Source organism: Mustela lutreola, chromosome 15, assembly GCF_030435805.1.
Source record: "Mustela lutreola isolate mMusLut2 chromosome 15, mMusLut2.pri, whole genome shotgun sequence".
Lineage (NCBI taxonomy): Eukaryota > Metazoa > Chordata > Mammalia > Carnivora > Mustelidae > Mustela > Mustela lutreola.
In genome coordinates, this window is record NC_081304.1 from 42668815 (window position 1) to 42690037 (window position 21223).

General features: G+C 57.4%; 1 protein-coding gene across 14 annotated transcripts in view; it reads right to left on the bottom strand.

Moving 5' to 3' along the window:
• MYO18A (myosin XVIIIA) overlaps nt 1-21223 on the bottom strand; it is a 94002-nt gene that overhangs the window by 25830 nt on the left and 46949 nt on the right. For 9 of the 14 annotated variants that reach the window (XM_059149910.1, XM_059149909.1, XM_059149914.1 and 6 more), the window contains 20 exons: nt 20806-20841; nt 18935-19022; nt 18621-18727; nt 18337-18513; nt 17767-17980; nt 17408-17550; nt 16691-16791; nt 15818-15881; nt 15464-15608; nt 15124-15144; nt 13019-13195; nt 12703-12793; nt 12186-12378; nt 11272-11358; nt 9255-9396; nt 8944-9103; nt 7638-7824; nt 7092-7335; nt 4282-4391; nt 1620-1685 (listed from right to left, as the gene is read on the bottom strand). In XM_059149910.1, the coding sequence (XP_059005893.1) occupies nt 1620-1685; nt 4282-4391; nt 7092-7335; nt 7638-7824; nt 8944-9103; nt 9255-9396; nt 11272-11358; nt 12186-12378; nt 12703-12793; nt 13019-13195; nt 15124-15144; nt 15464-15608; nt 15818-15881; nt 16691-16791; nt 17408-17550; nt 17767-17980; nt 18337-18513; nt 18621-18727; nt 18935-19022; nt 20806-20841 (2553 nt within the window). The remainder of the gene's footprint in view (nt 1-1619; nt 1686-4281; nt 4392-7091; nt 7336-7637; nt 7825-8943; nt 9104-9254; nt 9397-11271; nt 11359-12185; nt 12379-12702; nt 12794-13018; nt 13196-15123; nt 15145-15463; nt 15609-15817; nt 15882-16690; nt 16792-17407; nt 17551-17766; nt 17981-18336; nt 18514-18620; nt 18728-18934; nt 19023-20805; nt 20842-21223) is intronic. The other 5 variants (XM_059149911.1, XM_059149913.1, XM_059149904.1 and 2 more) reach the window with 2 other exon arrangements.

The window sequence follows — 21223 nt, forward strand, 5'->3', positions numbered from 1 at the left end:
TCAGGGTGAGATGAGAAAAGATGGCCTCAGGGCTGGGGCGGGGAGCCTGAGGCCTGGGTCCTACAGCTCTACCTTAGTGGGGTTAGGAATCCTTTTGAGTACTGGGTGAAAGCTTAGGGCCCTGTCCTTCCCCAACAGACACATCCATACATATTTTACAAACGATACCAGGAGGCCCTCAGGATCCTCTCTCACCCTGCCTGAACCCTCAGGGTCCCATGGGCTCAGACTGTGACCCCGTCCTCCAAAGCAATCTGACGAGCTCACAGAATCCCTGCTCCTCAGCTGGTCCGACCACAGCCCAGAGGCCCTGAAATTGTTCTCCCAAGTCAGATGTAAGCAAACATCCCACTTTGCCCCTAATGTCTCTGCGAGCGTGAGTGGGCCCTGGGGCTCGCCCGCCTTGGTCTGGCACCTGGGACGAAGCAGCGGGGCTGCGAGGGTAGCTGGGAAGAGGACCAGCCTGTGCAGGCCCTCTCCTGCCCAAGACATGCCCTGGAGGAGATGACACCCCCATGCTAGCCAGCAGCAGCCCAGCCTGTGGGCGGGGGGAAGGGGGGCAGGAGCCCGCCCAAGACACCGAGAGGCTTTGCTTCAGCCTCGGACTGCAGGCTTCCCGGGGAGGAAGCTCAGCCAGCAGCCCCCGCGCTGACAGAAAGTCCGGGATGAGGAGACGTGGAGTCAGGCACAGCAAGAGACCAAAACCAGAAAAATGACACAGAAAGAGCGAGCCCACAGAAGACCCAGAGAACAAGGAAAGAAACGGAAAATGACAGAGCCGGGAGCTGCCAGGGCCAAAAGGAAAAGGGAAAACCAGCGCAGACAGATGCAGACAGGAGATGGGAAAGCAAAGGGGGGCGGGGGGGGGGGACTGTGACTCAGAAGACAGAACCGGGAGAACAGAGCGGACAAGCGACACCAGGCCTTTTTTCCGAGCATCTGTGTCCCCGTCACACTCCCCATGAAGCCCCGGCAACCTGGGCTCACCACTCCCTGCTGACAGGTAGAGAGGTTCGGAACCCCCTCCGGGGCTCCCAAACGCCCTCCCTCCCACCCCGGGCCCTGGGAGCACATACGTGGATGCCACCCGTCAGGCCTCGCAGCCTGAGGAGCGAGAGGTGAGCGGGGCTCCTGCCTGTGGGAGGGACGCTTGCCTGGCCTTTGGCGTGGAGCGATGTGGCAGACTGGCACCCGGGTGCGGGCGTGCCTGCCTCTTAGACACCACGTTCCATTCAGGTGAGGAACTGGGCTTGTGGGCAGGTGGTGGCAGCACAGCCTCACGGCGTCCTGCTTGCTCTTCTGGGACCCTGGCAGCCCAGGGGGGGTGGGGGGGAAGGGGCGGGGGCTCTGGAACTCTCTGCCTGCTGCCTTCCTGCTTTGTCCAGCTTTCCTCCCTTCTGTCTTCCCCACTCCCCACACTGGGACTCAGGCCAAGTTCAGGGCCACCTTCCAACACACTCCGCCTCCCCACGTCACTGGGGTGTTCAAGGCACCAAATGAGTGGTTATTCAGAGGGAGGGAAGTCAAGTTTGCTGCAGAAGGGGAGGGCCAGCTGTTGGGATAAGGGCAACCAGAGAGTGAGGGCCGGGCCCTCTTGGCCTCCTGCAGCGACTACTCACCCGGCTCAAGCCCATGCAGCAGCTGCTCTTCTCCAGGTCCAAGGACTCCAGAAGCTCCTCCACCGCCTGCAGAGAGAGGTCTCTGTCAGGGAGGCCAAGGGCCTCCCCCATCTCCGCGTTGGGCTTCCTTGGCCCAGGGACGAGTCCTTCCCGGGCTTCTGCTGAGACAATCTGTTAGTCATTCAACAAATGCTTTTGGTGGGCTTCCACAGAATCAGGCTGTAGCGATTCCTACGTTCCTTAGGGACGTAAGGATGACTACGAGAGCAATAAGCTGTCTTGTTGGGGAGGGAGACAAGTGAATTAGTGAAGTACACAGAGGAGGAGGCACCGAAGTCAGGCAAGGGATCATGGAAGGCATCGTGGAGGAGGCAAGATGTAGTTCGTGCTGTCTTCAGTTACAAGGAAGAATTAGCCAAAGTCGCCGAGAGGGCATTTCGGGCAGAGGAACAAGCAAGAGCAAAGACATGGACACACAAGGCAGACAACGTACTGAGGAAACCAGGCAGTTCAGGAGGGAAGGGAGTAGGGCGGTTAAGGCACAACTAGAAAGGTGGAAAATAGCCCACGTGCACTGAGAGGCCCTGGAGGGTTCGGTCAAGCAGGGACACGATCGGATTGGCATTTTCCAGGGATCCCCACTGGCACATGGGGGGAGAATAGATGGAGACCCCTCAGGCAGCTACTGGAGGGATTCACAGGAGAGGAGGCTAGAGCGTGACCCAGAGGGAAGAGAGAGACGGAAGTGCCGGGCACGTGAAGGAGAGAGTGCCTGGCACCTGCAAGTGCGAGGGGGTGGGGCAGATGAGGGGGAGGAATCTAGGGACACTGCACAGAGGTTTCTGACTTATGGAGCCGAAGAGAAAATGGTGCCACTCTCCAACGTAGAAAATGGAAGAGCTAGAGTAGGTTGGGGAGGGGATGGAATCAGTGTGGTCCGAACACGTGAGTTTGAGATGCTACATGTACATAGGTAGAAAAGTCCAGAAAGCAACAGATAGAAATGCACAGCTGAGGTTCAGGGGAGAGGCCTGGGCTACAGGTATTGATTTGGGAGTCGTCAATACATATGTGGTAATTGAAGCGATGGGTGTGAATGAGGTTGGCTGGGAAGAGGTTGTAGACTAGACAGCACAGACGGCCAAGGACAGCGGCTCAAGGAAGAGAGAGACCTTTACTTCAGGGGCAGGAAGAAGAAGGGACGCTCAGAGGGACAAAGGCAAAGCCAACAGTGGCAGCAAAGAAGCTCAGCAGAGAACAGAGTTGTTAAGAGAGTCAGATGTTGCCAAGAAGCACAGTAAGGTGGCCATTAGCTCTGGCAACATGGAAGGTGGTGGGCAAGAGAAGACCGGGTCCAGGGTGTCAGGGCCAGGTTCCACTAATCTGCAGGATGCTTCCCACTGGAAGGAAAGACCCAGCGGAGGAGAGGCCGAAGTAACAGGAGAGAGATAACAGCACGGAGAGAGCGGGCTTTTGTGGAGCCCCGGGGAATGGATTCCAAAGCACAGGAGGAAGGGATTGGATGAGGGGAGGGACACCTCTCCCACCGAGACAGGAGGGCACCGGAGGAGAAGTGTACAGAAGGAAGAGGAGCCTTGATTTTATTATCATTTAGAGGCAAGGTCAACTGCTGAGCAGACGACCTGGGAAGGCAGGGTAGGAACTGCAGGGAAGGAGCTTGGAACAGGGGCCGGGGAAGGATGGGCCATTATGAAAAACTTGCTGGGCCACGTCAAGGGCCCAGTTGAGGCTGGAGACCATGAACCGGTAGGAGTTCGAGTCCAGCTGTTGTATAATTTTCTCCCCTAGCCCTTGGGAACCCCAGACGGAGGAGTGCAGATGCCCGGAGGCTGGCCCTTCAGTGTGGGGGTTGGGCAGGGGAGGTGCTGTGGGAGGCATGGGAGAGCTGAGGGTGATGAGGGCCAAGTGACCGGAGGGCTGGAGCAGGGCATCAAGACTGAGTGGAAAAGTCAGAAGGAAATGGACAGAGCAGAGAAAATGCGGCGGGGTCCAGAAATGAGAGGTCTCAACAGGGCCGAAGAGCAGGTGTCCTGAGAGGAGGAGAGAAGTGAGGTGCTCAGGCAGGAGGCTGTGGGCAGGGGAGGCCATGTTGGGATTTAAGATTTCTGAGGTGAAGCATTTCCAGGGGTGACAAGGTCCTGGGTGTAGCCGTGAGTGGGAGGCTGGAATAAAGGTCAGGGGTCAGAGAGAAGGGTGTTACGGGGTGGGTCATCTACATGTACACCAAGGTCGCCCAGGACGCTGGCAGGTCCTGGATGGAGAGAAGTTTCCAAGGCGTCTGTGAATGTGGGTCTGTGACTCAGGAGGCAAGGCCCAGAGGCTACCCAGGGTAACACCCAAACACCCAAAACATCTGCCCCCTGGGAGACTTGCGTAGATAATGACGAGCTCACTAGAGAGCGGAGAGCCCCAACTCTGGCCTCCAATGACGGTGGCTCTTCTCCGATCCCTACAGTTCATGCCCCAGCCTACCTTCTCCCAACCGGCACAGCTTGGTGGCCACGGGCCCCTGTTCTGACCCCAGGTGGCCAAAACCAGGAGCCTGAGCAAGGGGCAGCTGGGCTCTCGAGGGGATGAGAGGCAGCTGCTCGGAGGGGTCTGGGCAGAAAGAAGGGGGTCCGGTGAGGCTTCTCAGACCTACCCGCCTCTCATCCACCACAATGTAGTTGCGCCCGTGTTTCTTGGTCAGGTGTGGGGCCAGGACATCGAAGCGGCGGCGGAACTCAGAGAACACCATGTGGTCCGGGTAACCTAGAAAGAGGGCAGGCTTGTCCATGTCCTGCCTGCTCCTGACATGCCAGGTGGCTGCTGGCACCCAGGTCGCAGGACAGGACAGTCATGGGAAGGGGCTGAAGCTGCTGGGGTGGAGAGCCTGGGGCTGGGGCAGGCCTGGGAAAGGAGGGTGGGGAGAGAAGAGGCAGGACCAGGGACAGGGGCCTTTAGGACAGTTCGGGCTGCCCTCCTAGGGGACTGCAGGGCTACAAGGGGAACAGGTTCCTTTGGAGGGAAGCAAGCGCCTTGTCAGTGAGGTGTGTGAACAGAGGACATGGCTGCCCCCTTGGAAGGAATGTCACGGGAAAGAAAGATGCTTTCTAGCCTCCAAGTCTATGACTCTGCTACACCCAGAGAGAACACTGTCTTTAGGACTTAACAAGCACAAAGAAAATCAGGCCACAGAGAGTAGCTGAGAGGAAAAGTACATGGGCTTGGGGTTGGAATCCTGGCCCTGGCTCTTGGCACCGTGTGACCTTGGACAAGTCACTCAACATCTCTGACTCTTGCTTTCCCCATCTTTCAAAGGGGGACCTGCTGCTTACTCTGCACGGTAGTCACGGGGTTTGAGTGAGAGAATGTGTGGAAAGCATGGCTTGGATCATGTGGGTGCTCAGTAAAATGCTCCCTTCTTTTCCTCTGAAGCAGGATACAGAAAGGGTGCCCTTCCTGCTCCCATCCTGACCTTGAGCCCTATGCCAGGTGACCCGAAGACTTCTAGATTCTCTTTTCCTGAAGAGCATTACCTCCAGCAAAGACCTACCTACTGCATAGGTTTGAGGCTGGGACAAGGATCAGATGGCTTCTGGCTTGGAACAAGGTCAGGATGGTGGCCAGTAGGAGGTCACCCTGAGCCACCTGACGGCACCGAAACCAACAGGAGAGAACCTAGAGATCCACTCATGCACACTCACAGAATTTCAAACCGAAAAGAGGTCTTAGACCAGATCCAACTCATCTTTCAGGCCTGGGAACTAAGGCTGAAGAGGAGGACGACCGGGCTTGCTCAAGGTCACAGAGGCTGCAGCTGGAGGCAGAGAGGGACTCCAAACCCAGGCTCTTGAGAGCCCATCGGGGGCTCGCTCCGCTCCACCGGCCTCGCTAGCTCCGGGAAAGCCTCCAACTGGGAGATGAGGCTGATGCATGTGCCCGATAATTGAAACAGGAGGCGGGGGCCGCTGAGGGGCCAAGACAAAGTGAGCTATTGATTGTATCTGAATTGCAATTAAATTGATGGGCCAGGATAGCAGGTCTGGACGCCTGGCATCTTAATTAATCATCAGCGCTATCGATGGTGGCTGGGGGCTGGGCGAGGGGAGGGGGGCCTGCTGTTGCTGCCGGCCTCATCGATCTGCTTGTTTGAGTAAAGCACATTGATTTTGGTTCAGAGCGGTAACAATCTGGTTTTGAAATAATAAACACCAACTCCATATCAAGACGTGGGGACAGATCGATGATTTATTTTGAGCAGGGCAGGGAGCCCAATCTGTGGCTTTGGATGCTAAGGAAAAGTGATGGTGTCCATGGGGATGCCTCAAGAGGACCTGGCTACAGGCGGGTGGGACCCTGCCAGTTCTCCTAGCAAAGGAAACAAGGACAGAAATCCGGCAGCCCACAACCTCCCAGGCAAATGAAACCCTACTCAAGAGGCATGAACTCAGAAGCTGGTCCGTGTGGGTCAGATCTCGCTCTGCCACTCGTGAGCTGTGTGACCTTGGACAAGCTGGTTAACCTCTCTGAGCCTCAGTCTCCTTCTCTGGAGATGGCAATGGTACCCACATCTCATGAGTATTATGAGGATTAACTGAGGAACGTGTAGGGTGAGTTCTGAATGGGTGCCTGGTTGCTATAAATATTTTAACGATGTTGAGGAGTGGCCCCTTGAACAATGTAAGTTCCAGCCCCTGTGCAGTCAAAAATCCGAATATAACGACTGATAACCTCCTGTTGACCAGAAGCCTTACTGATAACATAAACAGTCGGACACATTGCTGTGTGCAATGTGTGGGACATACCGTATTGTTACAGCAAAGTAGCAAATGTTATTAAGAAAGGCAGAAGGAAGAGAAAATACACTTCTCGCACAGCACTACACAAAGCCAGCATCTAAGTGGACCCACACAGCTCAAACCCGCATTGGTCAAGGCTTGGCTATAGCTGTCACTTTCACCCTTTCCAATCCCTTCTGAAAAGGGTCAGGCTGACCTTTCTTGGGAATTTTAAGTGCCTCAGAAAGATCTAGCACCTCATTTCTCACTGTGGGGGTGGGGTGGGGGTGGGGGAGTATGGCCCAGCCCACTCTCGGAGGTGGTTAGCACCTCCAAGCGGATGGCTCTATGTGGGCACAGGTCTGCTGCTGTGGGCAGAGCAGAGAAAGGGGAAGAACGGGTTGTGTGGAAGTCACCTGTGGGGAGGGGATGAAGAGGACTGGAATACAGAAGGGAAGGGAGAGGAGGAAGAAGGGAGTCAGCCAGGGTGGGAAGAAAAAGAGAAAGGAACAGACTGGGTGGAAAGAACCCCTGCCAGCTCCCGCCCACCCGCCCAGAGAAGAGATCTAGGAACAGCCCAGAGACGGGAGGGTGCAGTACCCCTCTAGCCTGGCAGGTCATATGTGGGAGGTGGGGAGGGGGGGAGCAGCTCTGGAAGACTGAAGTAGGAGCAGAGAGGGACCCTCCCCACCTTGGCGGTACATGCGCATGGCGTCCAGCAGGCAGGAGCCCCGGAGCTGTGCACGAAGCAGCGGTACGTCCAGCTGCAGAAGTCCGGCCTCACAGTGCTCTCCCGAGGGCAGGTCCAGCTCACTGCTGCTACTGACTCGGCGGGAGGCTGCAGACCGGGGCTCCCCGGCCCAGCCCTCTGCTACAGGCAGGAAGCAATGCACAAAGTGCAGCTTTGATTTCTTGATGGTGTCAATGAGGGCGTCCTGCCAAAGGGAAAGAGACAGGCCTCAGTAGCTCCTGGTGGTCCGGCTGGTGCCCAGGAGAGCGTCTCTGCTCCTTGTAGGATGGCAGGCGTCCCGCCGCTGGCTGAGATAGGCCAAGCCCGGACAACTCCACCCTCCCGAGGCCTGAGGGCCGCTCAGGCAGTGGCACTGAGCAGAGGACCCACCAGCAGCGATTAAGTCTGGGGGGAGGGATGCTGAGTGGGTACCGGGTAAGCCAGGGCTCCCCCAGACTGGCCAGAGGAGCCCCGAGAGGGCCCTGGGGCCTAGACCGGCACACTCACCACCTGCAGCTTAATCTGGATGCATAGTGATTTCTTCTTGACAGCCGCCATGCCTGTTGTGAAGGTCTTCCGCATGCTGGTGGCCCGGCGTAGGGCCAGCTGCGAGCCACCCTCCAAGCCAGCAATGGAGCCCGACAGCACGGTGGCGCTGCCCGCCCGGCCCAGAAACAGATTGCTGATGATTTTCCTACCAGAGGTGGAAGGGCAAAGGAGGGAAAGAAGTCACTTTGAGAGACTAGGAGAGGGCGGCTTCCCTGCTCCTAGGACACTCCCAAGTCCCCCATATCGCCCTGGCTAGGGGTATGGATTATCTGGCCTGGGGCTGCTGTACCCTAGAGAGAAACTGGAGGGGAATCTACAAACAGGAAGAAGACAAAACCATGGTGGGCAGGGGGACAGAAGTGTGATCTTCTCTTCTCCATCACCAGGGAGGCCAGAGGTCCAGGGTGCCAGGAGAGATTAGAGGCCAACATTCTACCATACTGTATAATCTGTGTATGACATCTACTGGCTGTTATCTGCCTGCCCCTCCTGCCCCTGCCCCCAATTGGGCAGCGAGTTTTGTTTTATTTACTGCCATCTGCCAGGTACCTAAGAAAAAGAGCAGGCGCCCAATAATTATTTGCTAGATAAACAGATAGATGACGGGCCTTATGGGACTGAGGGGTTTCTAAGGCTACTCCTACCTTCTTTTAAAGTTTTTATTTGTATCTTGTTTTATTTTTTTTTAGTAATTTCTACACTCAGTGTGGGGCTCGGACTCATAACCCTGGGATCAATAGTGGCATGCTCTTCTGACTAAGTCAGGTGCCCCATTTTTTAAAGTGTTTTTGTGGGGCACCTGGGTGGCTCAGTCAGTTAAGCATCTGCCTTCGGCTCAGGTCCTGATCCCACAGTCCTGGGATGGAGCCCCACATTGGGCTCTCTGCTCAGCGGGGAGCCTGCTTCTCCCTCTCCCACTCCCTCTGCTTGTGTTCCCTCTCTTGCTGTGTCTCTCTCTGTCAAATAAATAAATACAAATTTTTTTAAAGTGTTTTTGTTTTGTTTCATTTTGTTTTGTGTGTTACTCCTGCCTTCTATGAAGAATGGGGGGGTTGCTATTCAAACTTCAAACTATAGGTCCGTCCAACCAGGTGCATCCCACTTCTACTCCAGGAGGCCACCCCCAGGCTCCCAAGACCACTTGGCCCTGGCTGTTCCCTCTCTGGAAGCCAAGGCCATCAACCCTGCTGGTGAGTCTCTGAGACCAGGAAGCCCAGAACCAGCTCCGGGGATGGGACGTGGGCAGGGTGAGTGGCGTTCTTACTTCTGGGAGTCCTGCAGGAGCCGGGGGGCGTTCTGGGTGGCTGGGTTCTGTTTGGTATAGCTCAGCCAGCCGGCCACATTGTACTCAACCCAGTTGGTGCCATGGCTGTGGCCCAGGAGGAAATGGTGTGGTTTGCTGCTGCGCAGGAGGGGGCTTTGGCCTGGGGGTGGGAAAAGGAAGGGTCAGATCATCAGGGCACAGGCCCCGAAAAAGCCCAGGGACTCAGTGAAACCTTCTGGGCAGTACCATCTCAATTCATACAAGTGGGTCCTCAAGAGGAAGCCAAAGAGCCCTCCAGGGGTGCTACCTACCTTTTTTGTCACCTTCCTGGGGGCCATAGTAGGAGAAAAGGCGCTCCAGGAGGGCATCCTCGGTGGCCCCTGGTACCAGTGCCTCCTCCTCCAACAGCCAGAGCAGGCCCCTTGCTTCGTCGGTGCGTGCCAGCGAGCGGACCTGCAGAGAAGTGAAGAGAAGCCACCGTGTCCCAAGGAGCCCCCGGCCCAACCACAGGCTATAAACTTGCAACACATGCGTATAAGTACACACCCCGCTCCCAGGTCACACCCTGTGGGGCCACTGGGCAGTGAGAGGGAAAAGGGAGCTGGACTGTGTTAGAGAGAGAAGCCCACAGCACAATCTCCTGCCTAGGAATTGTGTCCAAAGTCACCAAAGGCTGAAGGTTTCTCGTGAACCATCCTCATCCTCTCAGGAGTCACAAGGGCCATGGGTGAGCCCAAGGCATCGCCTCCCAGGCGGAGGAGAGGAGATGAAGTCTGGAAGGCCCCGGGCAGGGGGCATGGGCCAAAGGAAGCTGTCAGCCAGCATCGGCTGTGGGGTGCCCTAGTCCCCCAAACAGGGAGGATCCCAGAGAGGAGGGCTTTGAGCACAGGTGGGGCTCCTGCAGGGTCAGAAACTCAAGTGCAGGAATGGGCGGAGTCGGGGTGATGGCAGAGCACCTGTCCCCGGCCACAGGGAAGGGCTCCTGTCAGCGGCAGCCAGCTGCTGTCCCAGAATAACACTGGCCTTGTAAACCCTCCAGCTTTTAAGAGGATTCTGATTTCAAAAACCCCATGCGGGCCACACAAACCAGGCCTTTGGCTGCATCTGGTCTGAGCTGCCTTTGCCATGACATTTCCAAGACTTCCTTGAGCAAGGATGGAACCTTCCTTACACCCCATTCCTGCCTTTGGGGACCAGGGAAACAAGAGAAGTAAGAAAAGTGCCATTTCCTCCTTTCTTTGCACCCAGTTGCCTGCATCTTCCCCCTACCCCATGGCTGCCTGAGGGAGTCAGTGTGACTAGCAGGAGGAAGCAGAATGTGGCCAAGGACGGATGGGGAGCTAAGGTCCAGAGGGTCTGGTGTTGCATGGCAGGACCAGGCAATGAAGCCATGGGACAGTGAGTGGCAGACGCCACATCCAAGGGCTCCTGTCCCCAAAGGTGCCAAGGTCCCTCAGATAGGGAGAGCAAAGAAGGGAAGAGATGGCCAAGTCCCATCCAAACACACTCTCTGATACACTGTCCCTTCTAAGCCACATGGACTGACTCCCCACATCTCTTGGGAGTGGCAAAGGCTCTCAGTGGAGGCCAGCATGGGAACCCAGATGCCAGGAAAAGAAAAGTCAGCTTCCCTTAGCGGGGACATGGAACTTGAGCACTTTAAGTACTAGTCCCAGGGGACACTCACTGTCCCTTGGGCCCTACCCCCTTGTTAGCACAGCAGGGCCTGCCCACCGGGAAGAGGGAGGAGGAGGCAGGGGTCAAAGCCGAGGATGGGAGCAGCAGCCTAGCAGGAACACCAGTTCTCTAATAAAGTGCCTTCTGAAACCTCCCTAACTGAAGACAGTCAGCAGATGCCAAGTGCTCATCAGGCCAACCAAGCCCCCAGGCAGCAGAGTGCCCAAGATCCCTGTCCAAAGTGTGACAAAGCCTGTCCCTAAGGTGGAGGGGTAAGGGGTGAGGGGCGAGGGCTCCCATTTAGAGCTAGGCACAGATTCCCTATTTGCACAGACTCCTCACCCACTCTGCACCCATCTTTTGGGGACAGCAGGAGGGATGACTCTAACCTCTGGGTCCAGCCCAGCTCTCACCACCAAGGGGGAGACACCAGGCTCCTGGCAGACACACGTGAGGCTCAGCCAGGCACAGGACAGGGCCTGGGGACACCCAGGGGCTGAGGCTCTCACTGCACCAGGGGAGAAAAAAGTGCCATCGTCCCGGCCAGACCGGCCAAGCAGCAGCAGCTAACAGAGCAGTGAGGGCTCTACTGAGGGACAGGGACAGACGAGGGGAGGAAGGGTCAGCCCAGGCCCTCGCTACAATTCCTACCAGGGACTGATGGGAGGCTTGGTCCACAGCTGCCACGGAATCATTCACAGTGGGCTCCAAGTCGTCAAATGACAGCTCGATGTTCTCCTAGGAGCGAAGGGAGAGAAGTTGTGAGCGCAGGCCACTTGTAGGGTGCAGCCCTACACTGAAGGCCAGGAGGGGGCGCTGGGCCGGCTAGTCCACCCTTCCATCCCTCTCTGGAGCTCCTCCCCTCCATCAGCCCCTCTGACAAACGTTCACCACCTCCCAAGACACCGCATGGCCTTTCTGGACAGCTAAAATTTGTTGAAGCTTCTTTAACACTAAACAAAACTCCCCTACTCCTGCTACTTGCAGGAATACTATTGATGAGACTACACAGAATAAGCCTACTCTCAACTTCACACCGTCATCCTTGAAACACCTGAAGGCAGCTGTCATTTGCTTCCCGAATCTTCTCTCATCCAAGATAAATATCCTCCCCAGTTCATTCATCTCACCTGCCCATGAAGTAGGATTTCTAGATCTTGTCCCATCTGGAACACCCTTCTATGAAGGGGCCCTACATAACCAATCACCATCTTAAGAGATCGGGAGCCAGGGAAGGCCCAGCCGGACCCACATGGACATAGGAACTATGGGGTGGCAATTCACAGGGCCTAGATGGGTGCCTCGAGGGTGGGCAAGGAGGGGTTCTCAGGGCCCCGAGTACATCTGCAACTTCTTGGAGAGCAAACTCTTTACAAAGGAAGGATGCAGTCTGGGGCAGGACATGACTACCGCTCCGGGGTGCACAGGGAGACGGAAATGACAGAGAGCAAAAGTGGGGAAAGTGGGACCTGCCCTCTTCACCTTGTCCTCTCTGTGGATGCCAGGAGGCTGGGGGGGGCGGGGCCAGGAGGAGGATGTCCGGCTGAGGCAAGGTCAAGGGTTACCTCCTTGTATCTTTCTAACTCCTGCACAAAGGTGCACTCGTGGAAGAGTCTCTGCAGCCGGTCCTGGGCGTAGTTGTGGCACAGCTCCTCAAAGGACGCTCCGCGGGCTGACCCACCCTGCTCCGGGTTCTGGAAGCCTGGAGTGTCCACAATCATCATAGAGCAGAGCGAGTGCTGGCTGGACTTGAGAGCCCTTCACAGGGAGAGACTGGGTCAGGCCTGGCTGGGGCAGTGCCGCCAAACAGTCCTCACCGGTCTGCCCGTGGCACCCAGGCAGCCCTCTTCTGTCCCAGACAAATCTCCATCCCTGCCCTGGCACCCAGGACCCTGGTGGTGCCGGGTGGTGGAAGGCGGGAAACGCACCTGTCCTCGCCTGTGAGGACAGGGAGCCCCCTGCTGGTGGAGAATGGCGCTGCCTCTGCGACCCCACCAGCCCCGAGGCATCAACTCGGCCCTTTGTCTCAGCAGGAGGCTGGGCAGCTCCTGGCCAACCCCCACTCACCTGCCTCTCACTCACCTGTTCACCAGAGAGACGAGAAGGGTGAAGAGCTCACTGTAGAGGCCAGACGCCATGCCCTCTAAGCACTCCAGTGCGCTCAGTTTGGGGCCTGCGAGGCAAGAACATCAGCTCTCCGTCCTGCGCCTGGGGGTCCCCATGGTGGGGTATACTCTCTAGTCACCCAGAATCAAGTCAGCGTAGGGCCCTGGGGCTGGGCCTCTCCCTCTGAAGGAAGCATCTATTCGCCCTAGTGGTCTTCTCTGGCCAGAGCAGACCACAGTGAGGCCTGGCTGGGGCCCCCCAACCACATCCACCTGCCAAGGGGCTTGGGCACCTGTGCCGTCTCCCAGGCTGCTCTCCTCAGGGCCCTGGCGGAAGGAGGTGGAGCGCTGCAGGGTGCCGCCCTTGTGCTGGTGCTTGAATATGGCTGAGGACAGCTCCTCCAGGCTGCAGCCCAACAGGTATGCAGCCTTCTGGGCCCACTCGTGGCGGGCAAACTGCCTGCGCCCAGCTACGGGGTAGAGAAAAAGGGAAGGATCTGGCATCTCGGGTCTTCTTCCTTAGTCCTTTTGATGACCGATGTGCTCTTTGGCTCCCATGGCCAAGAAATGGGGAGTGAGCATCTCTTGGGAGTTAAAACCAGCCCTGATGACATCAGAAGGGCTTTAGGCAAAACAGGGACTTCTGGTGAGCAAGAGAGGGAGTCTGGCTACCAGCACTTCCGGTGCCCCTTGAGGTCCTAAAAGAGGAGGGAACTCCACACCGCTGCCACTAGAGGGCACCCAGGCAGCTCCAAACATCTCTTCTAGAGGGCCTGGCCTCAGGGATGCCAGCATGGGGAAGGACAGTCAGAGGGTGAACCAGGCCCCCTGTGATGAGCACAAGGGACACTTGTGCCTGTGGGGGACACCTCATGAGAGTGTTCTAGCACCTCCCCCTTCCATGAACGCATCGGGACCCTCTCCCTTACCTCTAGGCAGCTGCCAGGGGAGACCACTGCCACCCACCCACGGCCCAACAGTGGGGAAGTGGAAGAAGCCGCAGGGGAAAGGGAACAGCCCAAGCAGACAGACGTGCCTCGGCCAACATGTGTCTAATCACAGCAATTAGGGAAAGCTAACAAGAAACAAGGTTTTACCTTCAGCAGCTTCTGTAAGGCAAAGGACCAGCATGCAGCATGCAAAGAAAAACAGCGTGTTAGCAAACAGTCATCAACAGAGCCCGCCAGGCTCATGGGAAGGGACTGTGGTGGTGGTGGTGGTGGGGGTTTGGAGGGGGTTCGTGAGGATGAGCAGGCGAGAAAACGGAAGCACATTCAGACTCAGAGACACAAAAATACACACAAGCGCACACACACAATCTCAAAGGAGAACGTTTACGGATGTAATTACGCTCACTCACACACACACACACACACACACCTACAAGGACACCACGCGCGGACACACACACATACACGTACATGCATCCTCTGGAAAATAAATGGAAGCTCTAAGGAGGTAACAGACCCTGCGCAACAAGGCACGTGTGATCTGTCTGCAGGCCGGCAGTGCTTAAGGACTACAGGTTCATAAGGAACCTGGTCTCGGTGCCTCCCCAGAGTGGAAGAACTTCCTCAAGACACAGCCACACGCCTACCCCTCTGCCCACCTACACAGTCTGGAGACAACTTCTTTAACCCAGAGTCTGCTTCTCTTTGGCAGGGATGCCTCCGCTGGGATCGCGAGGACCCAGACTCCTCACCACCTGCTCCTCTGAGCTCCCGCCTGCCTGCTCGCCCACCAGTACCCACCCACCAGTGCTTTCTCTTTCTTGTCCCTGCCCCAACAGCCTGGGGCCCTTCACATCCCTGAGGAAGATGGAGCCTAAGCCCAAGGTGCTGTTCAGAGGCAGCGTCCCTCTAAGAAAGGGGAGGAAGGGGTGAAGAGGTGCTCCGAGTGCCAGCCCATCGCCATAATCTCAGAGGAAGGCAGCAGAGCTCCTCCAAGCCAGGCCAAGCTCGAGCCATTCACAAGCTCCCAAGCCCAAGTGCAGAAGCGGCAGCCCACTGGTTACCGCGGTGCCTGCTGCCCCCTAGTGGTCTCCACCCTGCCATGCAAGAGGAGGAGACCCCTGCTACCAAACCGGTGAAAAGAAGGGAAGAAGACTCAGGGACAACTGGCCTCGGAAAGCCCCAAGACCACCCTACCCCATCTGAGCCCCATGGAGGACATCCTGAGACGTCCCGAGATCAGGAGGCAAAACGAGTTGGAGCAGCTAGGCCTCGGATGCTGAAAAGCCTCAGGGCCAGCAGGCACTCTCCCCGCTCCATCAGGGGCTTCTTCCAGGCCAGTCCCCTCCATTTGGACAGAACAAGCCAGTCACCAGAGAGAGCCCAGGGCCACCACCAAGAGGGGACAAGGTGGCCTCTACCCCCAGGGAGGGGCTAAAGTCAGTTACCCGCTTGCTCCTCAGGGGCCTCTGTCAGGGAGGGAATAAAAAGCAGAGTTATTTAAGGGGGACTGCTCTGAGTTAGGGCCCTTCTCCTCCTCCCTCAGCTCCGAACTGCCACCCGCCAGCTCTCCACAGTGTTCTGTGTCACTGCTGTCCAAGTCCAGGGGCAGAAATGCTTCTCTGGGAGTTTGAAGCCTTCTGCTCCAAGCTGGGGGACCAGGAAGACAATGCGGGGAGTCTGCTAACAGAGATGCCTGTGCCGGGTGAGGACAAACGAACACAGGGGCAGGGCCTCCACAAGCTCTCCCAGCGACAAGCTGCGTGGTCGAGACCCCTGGCAGGTTACCTTTGGTGGCGCCTGCCGCCCCCAGGTGGTAGATGGCAGCCAGGATGAGCCAGCAGACTTTCTGTTCTTCTGGGGAGATGCCCAACACCTTCATGGCGGTCTGCAGCTTACTGAACTGCTGAGATGCCTTCTGCTTCTCCTCAGGCTGCAGGGACAGGCACGTAGACACCACATCTCAGAGGTGCTGTCCCTCCCTGCGCACCCCCTGTTGCTGGGCCCTGGGAGGGCGAGGCTGGGGAGAGCTGCCCGGCTGCAGCCCAGCTCCTGATCCTCCCACGGGGTGCTCCAGGTTGCTGGAGGCGGCCCCACTCCCAAGGCCCAGGGCTGCCAACCCTATCCCCTTAGCCCCCTCACCTTGGCCAGTGGCACAATCCCAAACACATTGTTCTCTGCCAAGTGGTTCAAGTGAAGCTCTGTCCTACAGGTACAAATGAGGCATCAGCACGGTGTGTGGTCCCCATGCCAAGGGCCATCTCTCTACCAGGGTGGAGATGGATGGATCCAACTTCCAGACTCTTGAGTTCTGTCTGCCCATCAGGCTCTACTGTCAGGCCAGAGGCCGCCACCTTCCCTAACTGGCCTGGACGCCTGGTCAGAGCACTGGGCTCCCTAGGCCAGGTCACCAGAGATGCTCTGGTAAGAGTGTCCAGCCAGACCCCTGAAAGAGAGCAAGGAATCTGCCTGCAGCGTGAGTCCAAACAGGACAGAGACCGGGCTCTCAGCGACAAGAAGACCTAAGGAGGATAATGTTCTGGAGCTGCTTTTATCCTTTTACCTTTTTCCCGCACAATAAAGACAACAAGTCTGAGTGTCGAAAGGAAAGAGCCCAGCAGACAACCAGCCTAGACGGCAGGAAGGGCCAGGCTGGAGGGCACTGAAAAACGCCGGGCTTTCAGCACTGGTATGGACCAAACCACCACTCAGCCCCACACTAGCCAGATGACTATAGGCGAGTCCCTGACCACCCGTGCCGTCTGTGCTTTCCTCTGCAGACCTGGTTTTGGGGGCCACAGAGGTGCTAGCAAGGCTCTGGAACACTGAATTCTGTGCCCCGGGCTCAGGAACTCCTGTGGGGTAGCTCCCCTTAGCTCGGACATCATGTGTGGCAAGCATACAGTAAACAGATGGGACTGGAGGTAAGCGGGTGACAAGATCCAGGAGCCACGAGTGAGCTGGAGTCCAGGGCACCACCCCACCCCCGGCCCCGTTTCCTTGGCCCCATCTCACCTGAGGGTGCCATCCCCACAGGCCAGCAGGTAGTAGAAGACATTGAACGTGGCCTCACCAGCTGGGCGTCGAGCCACGCGCAGCTTCTCCAGAAGCATCGTCTATAGCACAGCATGGGAGGGTATGGGCGAAGGGCGTGGAGCCCGGTCAAGTCCCTCCCATCTCACACCAGAAAGAATGGGGCCCCTGGGAAGAAGCAGCGGCAGCTGACCCTCCACCAGAGGCTAGCTCCCCCCAGGCCTGGAAGAAAAGAGGCCCAGCTCCCGGAAGGGCCCTGCTGCCCTGCCCAGGCCCCTGGGGAACAGTCTTCTTAAGGAACTGAGCATGGTGAGATGTTTCATTTACCCTGGTAGGGGGTCAGCCTTGGCTGGACCTTACTTGACTGACAAGCCAGTCTTAACCTGGGTGAAATTAGCCAGAGAGAAGCCCCTTAGCACAGGGCCAGGACCCAGGAGGAGGGTGAAGCCAACCCCAAGGGTGGGCAGGACCCTGAGGCATGCCCCACTCAGGGCCAGAGGTGGGGGGTGGGGCAGAAAGCTGCGGGGACAGAAGACACTGGGGGCAGAAGGGTGAATGCCCAGAGTGGAGCAAACCAGCCCTGAGAGCCAGAGTCCATTTTCGTGGGGTAAAAATCCCTGGAAAACCAGGCGCAGGAGAGAGACTGGTTTCTATGCCCTGAGTCCAGGCCGATCTCTTACCACCCTGAAGGTCCCTCACCTGGATGGAGGCTGAGGCCACCTGGCCGGCTTGGTCGAAGTCCAGGGAGAGGATCTGGGAGAAGCGGGTGGCGTTGCCATTCATGATGGTGGGGCTGTTCCCAAAGGCTTCCAGAAGGCTGTACAGAGCCTGCCACTTCTCCACTGTAGAAGACAGGCCCGGGGCCATCAGGAAAGCCTCCAGAGGCCCAGCCCAGGCCTATTCCCCCAGCACGCAGAGGCTCGGTGTTACACTGGCCAGGCTGCCCGGGGACAGAGGGGGTTTGGGGGACACAGAGAAGCCAGGGAGGAAAAAATATGGCACCTACGAGGCCCTTCCAATCCCAGCCCCTCTCAGGTTTTCCAGGTGTCCTGTCTCACCGGAAAACACCTTGTTCCCACTGGTGCCCGCGATGGTGGCCAGGTACTGCACCAGATGCTGGCAGCTGGTGGTCTTGCCGCTGCCACTGGCGCCCAGGAGGATGACAGACTGGTCCTGGCGGCTCATCAGCATGGCCCTGTACGCGGTCTGGGCCACGGCGTAGACGTGGGGTGCCATGTCCTCTCGCCGACACCCCTTGAACATGTGCATTACCTTGGGTGGGAGGGGGGTGGAGGGAAGGGGTAAGGCTCTTAGCAGGTCCCATTCCCAAGGTCCTCACTGTCGAGGTCTGCCTTTCTGGGCCTTTTACTGCCAGGGGGTTGAGGGCCTCTGAGGCTACGGCCATGTGTGGAAATGCAGATTCTAACCCAATTCTGGCCCCTGTTGGAGGTTAGGGAGAGGGCCTCATGTCTCCACCCCCGAAATGACTCCTCTTTGCCAGGTCAACTGTGAGAGCGGACAGGAGCCCAGTGGGATGCCAAGGGGAAGGCAAGGAGCCAGGGAAGGTGGGGTAGGTAAGACATGGATGGGTTGGTGAGGCAGCAATGGTAGCCTCGGGGTTGCCATACCTTCTCAGAGTACACGGCGGGGGCCCCCCGGGGGCTGAGGACGAGCAGGCTGGGGCCAGCGTACGTGTGCAGCAGGCTCGCACCATAGCGCTGGCGCAGTGTGTGGAGGACGCTGGACTCATTGAGGTAGACCAGTGAAGCCAGGTCTTCCAGACGGTCACAGGAGGGAGCATTAGCCTGTGTGACGGGACAGGCAGGCAGGCACTGAAGATGCAGAACCTGCCTGCACCGCCAGTGGACAGGCCCATCCTGCCCAGACCCCTTCCTGTGCCCTCCCCGCAAACCTTCTCCACATCATCCTCATCGACATCCAAGATGGCGCCGTCATGGTCCAGCTTTACGCGCACCTTCCCTTCCGGCAAGCTTAGCTCCTCAGATTTGAGCTGACTGCCTGCAGAGCGGGGACAGACAGTCAGACACAAGCCTGGGGACCTCTGCCACCCTCTCTGGGCCCTCTGTAGTCTTGCCTCCTCCCCGCCCTATCATGGGGTTCTCCTCACTCATCACCCAGGCCTCACCAGACCCAGAAGGCACACCCGGCCCTGAAAACTGAGAGGCCCACCCAGGCGTTCTGTTTCCTGGGCAGCTCCAGACTCACCCAGAGAGAAGCCATCCTTATGGACCAGCCACACCTTCTCTGTCTCATACCAGGCCTCCTCAGCGGCAATCTGCTCTTCTGTCTTCACCTATGGGGGTAGGGGGGATTAAAAAGTCAGTCCTTGTTCTGGAAAACAGAGTCAGGAGAGCAGGAGAGAGCAGACATGTGAAGGGAAGTGCTTCTGGAGGAGCCTCTGGGTAAGGAGAACAGTTGAGGGGCAGAAACAGAACAGGGGACATCGGAGGTGTCAGAGGAAGAAGGTGGGGAAGTCATGGGATGGGGGTGGTCCTCAGGAGCCCTGAGGACGAGGACACAGAGTCAGGGACCATGCCAGCCTTGAGAGTCTGGAAGGAAGGGGACACTCTGAACTCGAGCCTGGAAGACAACGGACCACAAAAATGCAAACCAGGTGCCACCTTCAGCTACCTTCTTCCCCACTTCCCTGTGGAACCTGTAGGGTTGGTGTCCTGAACCAGCACACTGCCCCCTGGGCCACCGCCCACTGCTACTGTGACCTCTCATGTCCAGCTTCTGCCTTCAGCCCACCAACAGGCCCTCCTTCACCAAGCTGGGAAAGGGTGCTTGCTTCCTCAAGCCCCGAGGAGAGAAGTGTCTACTATATTACAAGACGAGCTGCGGGTCCTGAATCCTAGCCTCCGCCTGGCCTTCCCTCCAGAGGATGCGCCCCTGGAGGCACATGACAGCCTTTCCACTCCTGCCTCATGCCTCCTCAGAAGGACAGGCGAAGTCCATGCAAGGGCATGAAATAGCACGGCCCCATACGTGGGGGGAGGAGGCTGGGAAGGACACGGGAAAGGCTCGCGTGCTACCCGGATGGGCAGTGGAGCAGCTGTGAGCCACAGTCAGTCTCTGAGAGGAGACGTGAGACTGAGGCGCAGACACTGCTTTGTGTCACTGAGCTCCTGGGTGAGGAATCAGGAAGGGCAAGTCTTTTCTTTGTCACATTTCTTGGAGCTGAAAGAAAAAGAGGTGGGGTTCTACTCCCAGGTTGGGTCCTGGCTTCACGTAACCCCCTCTCCCTTGCTGATGACCCTTCTGTGTTCCAGAGAGAGCAGCCTAGATTACACGTGGCTCCTGGCTCTGGGAATCATGGCCAGTGAAACCACCCTTCAAACAGGAGGACCGCTATGGGGCCAGCAACATTTTAAATTGTTAAATGAAGACATTTTTAAAAAAGAAAGGAAAAGCTAATTCTTCATTATTTGAAGAAATGTGACTTTGTAAAAAAAAAATCACAATGTTTTATTCTTTTTTTAATTTTTTTCAAATCACACGATATAGGGGAAAACCTTTGTCTCGAATGGACACGTTTTATGGGTCAGGTGTTTGGAACCCCACAAACTAGGGGGAGGTCAAAGGGTCAGGCGGGGCCTAGAATTAATCCTTTAGAATGAATTCAAAACTACGTTTCCCAGACTGGCCAGCAGGTGGAGCCAGAGCACGCCATATCCTCACTGGGACTGTGGGTAGGAGGTGGGAGGGGTTCAGCCTCTTCGCTTTCTCTAGCCAGAAGTGAGCAGAATTGAAACTCCTAGAAACTAACACTCTTGCCAGGCTCTTGGGCTCCAGTGGTTAAAAACCATGTGCCACAAGGCCAGACTCAAGTGGTGACACTCCGTCTAGATGCTCCCAAGGGGCCTGACATAGAACTGCTCCATCTCAAACTTCGGGCATCGATCGCCTCCTCCAAGGATACCCGCGCCCCATACCAGGTGGGAGCCAGAAGGGGAAAGAGGCCTTACACTCCAGCACGAGGCCCGAGCACAGACGCCAGCCCAGGTACGGGCCAGGGGTGGCGGGTGGTCACTGGAGGAAGCGGAGGGCTCCTGAGGGGGGCAGGAGCACCCTACCTGGCTGTGGGCAGGAGAGGCGGCCTCAGGGTCCAGCTGACAGCAGCAAGAAAAGAGGAGAGAGAGAGAGAAAGAGGGGTGAAGACAAGCAGACCATTGGCATGTCCCCTTCAGCAAGCACTCTGGATCACGTGGGTGGGCTCTCTCTGGCTGCCCAGGATGCAGGGTGGAGGTTGGAAGAGCTCAGGGGCCAGGATGGGAAGCTGGCCTGGGCAGGTGAACTGTGCCCAGTCCAGGGGGGCCAGACCCGGAAGGAGAGGCCCAGCCTGGCGAAGACACCTGTTATCATCAGAAGTCCTGGAGAAGACGTTCTGTTAAGTTACTCACTGTGGCCTGGGCAGGAGTATGTCACTCTGCCTCAGGCCACAGTCTCCCCTGGGTGGGATGTCCAGTGTACCCTGAACTAGGCTCTTTTACA